Raw genomic sequence first — 9,147 nt, 5'->3', positions numbered from 1 at the left:
TTTTTAAGGATTTTGAAAACTATTCTTATTCAAAAATTAAACAAAATGTACTAATTTTATCACCCTTTTTATATTACGGGGTTTTTTTTATCTAAAAAAATATATAATATCTCAGTCAGAACATTTTTCAATTAAAGGATTTTAAACCCAGTGATAAAAACTAAAAAAAAAGTGTTATGAAGTTAACTGACAAAAATATATTAAATTTTTTTTAAAATATAAGAATTTTCACGAAGAGCCCGTAGAGTGCAGATTCTTAAATATAAATTAATCTTACATAATTTGAACTTAAATGCGTGAACCATGAAATACTAAATTTGGGCATACTCTTACACATAATATAAAAATGAATAAATTTAAAACACAAAATTTATTCTAAAATAAATTAAATTACAAATATAAATGTCGTCGCTTATTTTATTTTTTTTGTATCTTTATTTTAGGTATAAGGAGCAATATCGTTATTTAATAAGCTACTCAATACATATAGATTATATATTAAAAAATTAATAAACTATGTATATTTCTATAAAAAAAAATAGTATAAAATAAACTTAACTTTTTATATTGTGCTATTTGATTGGTGTAAATTACATGATATGATATTGTCATTTATATATATAAAAAAATTCTCATAATTAATTTTAAGCCAAATATATCTGGAATAAGAAATTAAACAAATGTACAAAAATCAAGAGGAATATGATTATTAATCCATTTATTTTATTTAAGACCAAAATTTGTCATTTAAAAAAAAATATACAATCCTCTGACGACTAACATTCAATATGGAGCCTAATACTTTTATAAAAAGAATTTTCATTTTTGAGGAGATTATCAAATAATTTACATTACAAGTATGTAAAATCTTTCTTTCTTTAATCCATAAATTTTTGATATAATTTTTTAAAATATTTAGGAAGGCACTATGACAACCGTGACCTTCAAAGCATCGCACTCCTCTAGAAACAAAGGGTCACCGGTAGACAGATTAACCGAATTTCTCAGAAGAGAACCAACCCCACCATTGAAGCAACGATTACTGGAAGTTTCAAGTCTGTGTGAAGGAATTAAGTCTTCGAATTTGATAGAACACGTGCGAGAATAAGATTCGCTGCCATTTAAGTGCCTGTTATTTGTATATTTTTTAAAAAAATGTTAATTAAATTTTTTATTTTGATATTTAAATATTTTCTGAAAATAACAGGTCGAATTGGATTTCTAAATATTCCGTATTCACTCAGATGATTTACGATCTTTCCCGAATACGTAAACTTCCCACATAAGCTTGAAATTATATTCTCTATATTTTTAAAGTGGTAGCCAAGATATAGTGTACGGGAAAAAAAGAAATTTTTTTTATTGAAAATTAATTGAGGAAAAGCGTTGTATGCGGAAAAATCAATTAGTAGGAAAAGCGATAACTAATTAGAGAGAGCTCGTGTGTACGATAAAACATTGATAGCTTGTTAATCGATTATTGAGTTGTATACAGTACCAATTATATCATATTTATTGATATTGCAAATAGTCAAAATATTTCTTTTAAGGTAATAGTCAATTTTTTTATAACGTGGTGCTGAAAAGCATAAAATTTGTGAATTACTGAGAGGTGCACTATAATATTTGGCATCTGTCGTGGAAACAGAATTGAATGAATGGCTGGAACTCTTAATCACGGATGCGGTTAAAAACATTGAAATTGATTAACAAAGATAGGTAAAAGCTGAAATTTTTAATAACTTTACATCTTAAGCAACTCTTTTAAAATACAACCCTACCTATAGTTAGAGATCTGCAAAAGTAGACCCGGCAAATCGGGTTCGGACCGGGTCGGGCCTAATATTTTAAAAATAAATTCGGGCCGGGTCGGGTCTTGGAAATTTTTTAAAATATATTTAGATTTATCAATTTTATATTGAATTTTTTATGTAAAATAAAAATATTTGATTTTATTTATAAAACTAGACGCCATATAACATATGTCTTTTTTGAGTAATTATAAAAATTAATTTCATAATTTAAAAAAATCGGGATTTAGGGTTCGGGCCCGGCCGGCAATAATTTTTTACAAAAATTTTGGGTTTGGGCCGGGCCTGCAAAACTTTTTAAAAAAAATTTCGGGCAGGGCCGGCTTGAAAAATTAGGCCCGGTGCAGATCACTACCTATAGTATGGTAGAATAGAAGGCAAAAAAAATTATAAAATTATTACGATGGAAGAGGATGTTTGTCTCCTTGATAAAAATTTCGAAAATGTAATATTGATTAAATCTAAGATCGATATTTTTAAATATCTGTTACACAATGATATCTTTCAACATTATTTTGATTAATTTTTAAAAAGGTAAAAACGCTACGTATTTATATTAAGAATTGTTTTTTTAATAATTGCAAAGAAAATTTATATACTTTAAAACTCTTATGGCATAATAAATATTTTAAAAAAGATATTTTAATGAAACATGATTATTAGCTCAATTATAAATAAAGGAATAATAATACTAAATAAATAAAATCCTTTCCCCGGCCACCACTCTGTACAGTGTCGGTATCGAATACATCTGGGGAAAATATATTTATATCGGTATCGATGTACCCTTTTAGAATTTTTATCGGCATTGATATGTTTTAAAAGTATCATTACCAAGCCTGATGATAATATGCTCACAATAAATGAAGAAAAGGTTATAAATTTCAATAATGTTTTTAGGCTTTAAAGAGGATAGATTAGTAATATTTGAGTAATTGAGTCAATTTTTAAATATGAAGCAATTAGTTAATTAGTTTGCTATCTATACATTTAAATTATATAGTAATTAAAAAGAAATGATCGATATTATCAAGGATAAAAATGTATTAAATAGTATTTGATTATATATAATGATCTCATTTTTTTAAAAATTAAGAATAGCTAAAAATATGATTCATTTTATAATTAGTTTGACCACTTTAACCCTAGCTCTAAGGTACTTGTTCAACCAATAATTCATAAAAAGGTTGATTTCATAAATATTATGTAACGAATCAAAATTGCTTTTATTTATAGGTGTATGAATGATTTTTGCTACAAAATGGTCAACGTTTGATAATGTCATTTCTGGTATAAAATAGTTATCATTTAGTCCTATTTATTTAAGGTATTTTTTAAGTATTGTAGATATTTTAATTAGCCAATTCATAAGTCAGTCCTAATCGTTTTAATTTCACATTTATTTCCATTTTTGAATTATCTATGATTATTAATCGTTAATCTTTCATAATTACAAACAAAAAATAACTTTCGCTTGTAATCATCCCCGCATGTAGATTGATAATCATAAAAATTTTGTTTGCGCGTCGATTCATCAAAGAAACGACATCCGGTCCGCTTAACTGCCATGGCAACGTATTCGTGGCTTTCGGTCGGCGTAGGAAATATATCCAATTTATTAGGGTGCTCCAAATAGGAAGCATCTGACATTTTTTTAAAAAAGACGTTTTATTCGTTAAAATGGTAGGTAATGAATGTCTGAAATTCGCAGAGGCCGCAATTTAACAGCTGGTCGAATTTATAAAATCTTTTAATCAGATTAATAATTTTTTTAAATTAATAATTCATATATTATCATATTATCATGATAATTAAATTTAAATTAATAAAAATAAAAATTCACATTAAAAGATCTTCACACCTTTTATAAAGTAACAATATAAATATGAAAACACTATTTGTTTTAAACAAACGTAAAAATATGTGATATACTCATACCGTTAATGATTTCAGTACCTTCGTTATCACTAAGGAAAGCAGGATCTTCGTTGACGGTGACAACGTTTTCAGGCTTATGAATAATTTGGGGTAAATAAGATCTATGATGGTCAGGCCAGATAAAACTCGATTTAGAAGCAGAGTCGCTGGCAGGGCTTTTTAAAGGGGGGCTCTTGAGCTTGAATTTATTATAAGACGGGTTAGACGAAGCGTGGAACAAAAAATAAACGTCAACCTTACGGGCTATCTTGTTATGCGTGCTTAAGCAGTTGCTCGGAGATTTGTTGTTGAGATAGGCGTCTTTGTATGAAGAACTAGAGGAAGTACTTAATCTGTCTACGAAGTTTGATGTGGGTGAGGAATTAGGACTGGAGCGATGTGATTCTATAGGATTTATGGCGGTCAACTTGGCTTGAACAGAGTTTAGGGTCAGTCCCGGAACCTACATAATTGACATAATTGCCTTGTAAAAATGTTTAAACTAATAACACAAGTTTGTTTTGAAACCAAATGAATAAAAACTTATTTTATGCCATTTTTTTAACTGAATCGTTGTACAATTTTACATATCGTCAATTTTGATTACATCATACTTAATAAAATTTCGAAATTCGATCAATTATTAATAATTATAATATAAACTTTATCAATTATACAGCCATAATATTTAGTGGGGCTGTGCCAATCAACAAATTTTTCACAGATCCGATCCGATATTACTTAAAATCAATCCGATTCCGATATCGATCAGATATTTACATTAATTTTTTTATCAATGTTATAAAAATATCGATATTTCCTATTTAAAAAAAACCTAAATAACTTTCAGGAATGATTAAGTTTATTTTTTTCTCCAAAAGTCAATGATCTCATTTAAAATATTTGCAATGTTTATAGATGAATTTAGTTTTGTTAAACAGCTCCATTTAGCCGATTTTTAAAAATAACTAAATCACAATTTAACCAAAATATTATAACCTAAGCCTCGAAATTTTGCCGATATTCTGTCATCTGTAGGCAAAATAAATAAGCTTGAGTAATTTATTTTTGGCTAGAATCTTGAGTTAATCGTTTTTAAAAATTGACTAAATTGGGCTTAACAACACTAGATGAATACAACTCGTTAGATATCTAAAAATCATTTTCTTATTGCAGATAATATAATAAAAAATAATGAAAATTTTTTAACTCTTTTTTTTTTAAACATTTCAACAAATAAATTGTATTTCATTAATTTATTATTAAGAAATTATTTATAGGATCATAAAATAAACAAAAACAATAATATTAGATCGGGTTTTAATTTTCAGATATTTTTTGAAAACGCTAAATATCGGCGTCGATCCGATATTTAATATCGGCTCAGCCTTAATTTCTAATATTATTTAACTAATTACTATTTTAGATGGTATTCAATCAAATCAAATGCAAATACAGTCATGATCTGGAATCTAGGAAAATAATTCCCCGGAAAAAAAATCCCCGGAAATAAATTCCCTGGTTAAAATTCCCCGGAATATTACTCCCCGGAAAAATATCCCCAGGATATAACCCGAAAAAAAAATCCCCGGAAAATAATTCCCAGGTAAATAATTCTCCGGAAAAAAAATCCAAAAAAATTACCTTGGAAAATAATTCCCCGAAAAAAAAATCTCATAGAAAATAATTCCCCGGAAAAATTTCCTCGGAAAAAAATTCCCCATTTTTTAAATCCTATAAAATATTATATTATTTTTATAAAATTAACAATATAGGAAAAAAAATCCCTAAAATATTTTTTGAGAAAATCGTCAAAAATTCCTATAAAATTTTTCCAAATAAAAATTTTCAAAATAAAATAGTACTTGTGATTAATATTAAACTTAACAAAAACTTAAATTATTAATTAATACTAATAAATATAATGTATAATGTTATAGACTTATCTCGAATCCAGGTTTAGTGAAAATTAAACCAAGCAAATTTATAAAATAAACGAGTTGGATACCTAGTCTCCCTGATATTATGCAAAATATTATGGCCAGCTCAGATTTTTTATTATGGCCAGCTCAGTTTTGGGCTGGATTTATAAATTCAAAAATTACCTAGTTTCTGTAATATTAAGCTAAATATTATTATAAGTTAAGTAATGATAATGGCCAGCTCTGATTTTTTATTTTAGCCCGGCATAAATTCATATCATTTTTTGATCCGGATCTGCTCTGCACTATTTAATTAAATAGAAATGTTTTTTAAAGTCAAATTCCTTCGAGGATTTGAGGTTTTATAATAAAACGAAAGTTAAATATATCTAGTTTACCTTTACACATTTTCATCAACTTTTAGATATTTATTGAAAATCAAATTTTTACTTTTAAAAAAAAATATTTTTACACAAATTTTAATCATTTTTTTAGAAATATATTAAAAATTTAAATATCAGTTGGAGATAAAAGGCTTTTCACAATTTACTAACTCTTAAATAGCGCCCTTTTTTGTTTTTATAAGGATAAGCTATTAAATAATATAATTATAAATTCTGTGGCAAAATAGGCTGATCCCCTCTATTTGATAAAAATTATTTTACTGAAGTATTTACCTACTTCAAGAATTTAACTGACTGAATACAAAATCAATATAAAACTTACAAAATTATATTTTTTACTGCACAATTTGAATTAAATACTGCCAAAAGTAATGAAAAATGGTGACCATTTTAATCAAAATACATCCAGAGGTGATTATCAGCAGTGAGTATTATATTTTTCAAATCTAATTATTATTTTGCTTATGAATTTTTTTTAAATTTACAGAAAAGAAATAATTATAATTTTATTAAATGATATATGGAATAATAAATTGTATAATTCAAATGAAACAATTCTAGAACATATATCCGATGGAAGAGAGAAAATTAGGCAAGTCCCTTCTCTCTTCTAAAAAATCAATACATAAATTTTTTTAAATATTTTGTTTCGTTGCATAACTATGATTTTTTTGGGGAGTGTATGTCCCAATACTCCATTGGCCGATTTTCCCCATGTCGACGGCTATTTCCATCCTCATTTTTTCGATTAGTTCCCATATCTTAGGTTTTTTGTGGCCTATAATATCCTGAAATCGATTATTCTATAAAAGGTACCAACCGATTTATCAATTCTCATTTAAAGATTGCCCTTTTGGAATTAAAAAATAAATACTGTCAACGTTCAGAAAATACTAATATAATTTTTTTTAAATATTTTCGTTTTTTAGGGGCGGAATTATTTTTTAATAATTTTAAAAAAATTATTCGGGGAATTTTTTCCGGGGATTAATCTACCCCCATATTTAATTTAAAATTTAAAAAATGGGGAATTTATTTCTGGAAAAATATTTTCCGGGGAATTATTTTCTATGAATATTTTTCCGGGTGATTATTTTCCAAAGATTTTTTTTCCAGGGAATTATCTTCCAGGCGATACTATTTCCTGGATTTTTTTTCTGGGGAATTAATTTCCAGGGGATTTTCGCCCTGGGAATTATTTTCCGCTTACCCATGATCTGAGGTTTTGAATTATTTTTTTTCCTATCACAAAATTTAGCTAACAATGCGCGTCAATTAGATTTTTTTATTATAGTATAAGACACATGGTGAGTCCTATTTTATTAGGTTGAAGAATTATGTATCAATATTATTTTTATTTCAATTTATTTTTATTAATTAAAAAAATAAAAAGGCTGAAATTTGTCTGAAAATTTATTATTTTAATTTTTCCCCATTTTTGTTAAAATAAAAACTTGTAACGTTACTCCTATAGAAAATTAATTAATCATAAAATATAAGTAGTTTATTTTTTTTATAAAATTACCTCAAATGTTTTATTCATTGATATATATAGACTTTTATCATAATTTATGCCTTTAGGGTAAAAATCAAGAATCCATTCCCAATATAATCTATGATCTGCTCGCGATGCACTTGATAAAGTTGAAAATATTTCAGTTCTAATCCCATAACTTATAACTTGGTATTAATATAATTTGTTAAATAAAAAATTACTTAGGAAAATTTGAAAAGTTGGGTATTACAAAAGTAGTTGACCATAGTTCTGAAATATAAATCCTAGGTGATGTTAATATAAGTTCTTTTTTATTAATTTTCATAATATTTCTCTCTTTATTAGTAAATGCATGAAATTTTGTTGCTATATTTAAACTATAATTTAATATAGTTACTAATTCTATATATATACTTGTATGACAAATTATCATTGGTAGTAAAAATTTCAGCCAAAGTATTTAAAGGTAAATATGGAGTTCTAATATATTTGTATAAAATTTCTAATTCGGGTGTGTTTAAACATTCTTTATTATGTTGTATCCATTTTTCAAGACAAATTTTTATTTGTAATTCATTAATAACTATCAATTCCGACTTTTTAAGAAACTTTATTAATATCTGTAGTGGAATTCCCATAAAATAGTCTGAATCCAATATGTATGAAAAATTCCATATTATATATTCTTCAATCAGATTTTTGTTGGATTGATCTGATGCTGTGCAATATAGATACCAAGATATAATTTCACCCTGTTTTAGAGCATAACCAACATTATTGTTTATAAAATTGATGCAGAGTTTGATTAAATCATGAATCTCATATTTATCAGCTAGTATAAGGATTGGCAAAACGTTTGAAAAATTAAATTTGATATAACTAGTATACATATATTTTATTAGCATTGGAAAGTAAGTAACACATATGGGATCTTCAGTTAAAATAATAGATTCCTGATTGCAACTTGACCAATTAGTGTTACTAAGCATGGCTTTAAATACGGGACTATTTGCGCTTAATATTAATTTATGAACATCATAGCTTTCATTATTCAATATAAGTTTAACATCTAACAATTCTTTATCTTCCAATAATTTTTCCAATTTACGCGATATCAAATTGTCCATTATTTATCATATGTGCGTTATTAGATCCACAAGGTATTATAGTAATTATAGGAAACTTAATGAATTTCAAAAGCTTACCCAGCACTAATTTGTGGAGAAATATACAGAATAAACTATATTTTTGTGCATTTTTATATACTTGATCGTGAATTAGCGCTAATTGTGAATGCATGGTTAGGGTCTGAAACATCCATAAAAATTTGCAAAATAGAATACAAGCATAAATCATTCTGATTGTATTCGATAATGTGCTAAAATATTTTAAAAAAAATTGAATATTTAAAAAAAAATTATTTATTTAATAATATAAAGTATCATTTGGTTAAATTAGTAATAATTTCATATCAATTGTAGATGAACGATGAAGTTTTATTAACTTTTAATTTATATTATTCAATTTCAATTATATTCAAAATAATATAACCTATCATTTTATTAACTTAAAATATCATTTTTTATTCTAAATTTGAT

The 9,147-nt window shown here is 26.0% G+C and overlaps 1 protein-coding gene across 1 annotated transcript; it reads right to left on the bottom strand.

Moving 5' to 3' along the window:
* Window positions 1–526: 526 nt before the first annotated feature.
* Window positions 527–8,676, bottom strand: LOC135926731 (uncharacterized). Its single transcript, XM_065462662.1, has 6 exons — window positions 7,964–8,676; window positions 7,771–7,926; window positions 7,580–7,727; window positions 3,768–4,191; window positions 3,280–3,454; window positions 527–1,129 (listed from the first exon to the last, which is right to left on the bottom strand). The coding sequence occupies exons 1-6, from the start codon at window positions 8,674–8,676 to the stop codon at window positions 916–918; spliced, it is 1,830 nt and encodes a 609-aa protein (XP_065318734.1). The 3' UTR covers window positions 527–915.
* Window positions 8,677–9,147: the final 471 nt, after the last annotated feature.

The sequence above is a fragment of the Gordionus sp. m RMFG-2023 genome, chromosome 3 (assembly GCF_954871325.1).
Source record: "Gordionus sp. m RMFG-2023 chromosome 3, tfGorSpeb1-WG-v2, whole genome shotgun sequence".
NCBI lineage: Eukaryota > Metazoa > Nematomorpha > Gordioida > Chordodea > Parachordodidae > Gordionus > Gordionus sp. m RMFG-2023.
This window is presented reverse-complemented; position numbering and strand designations above follow the sequence as displayed.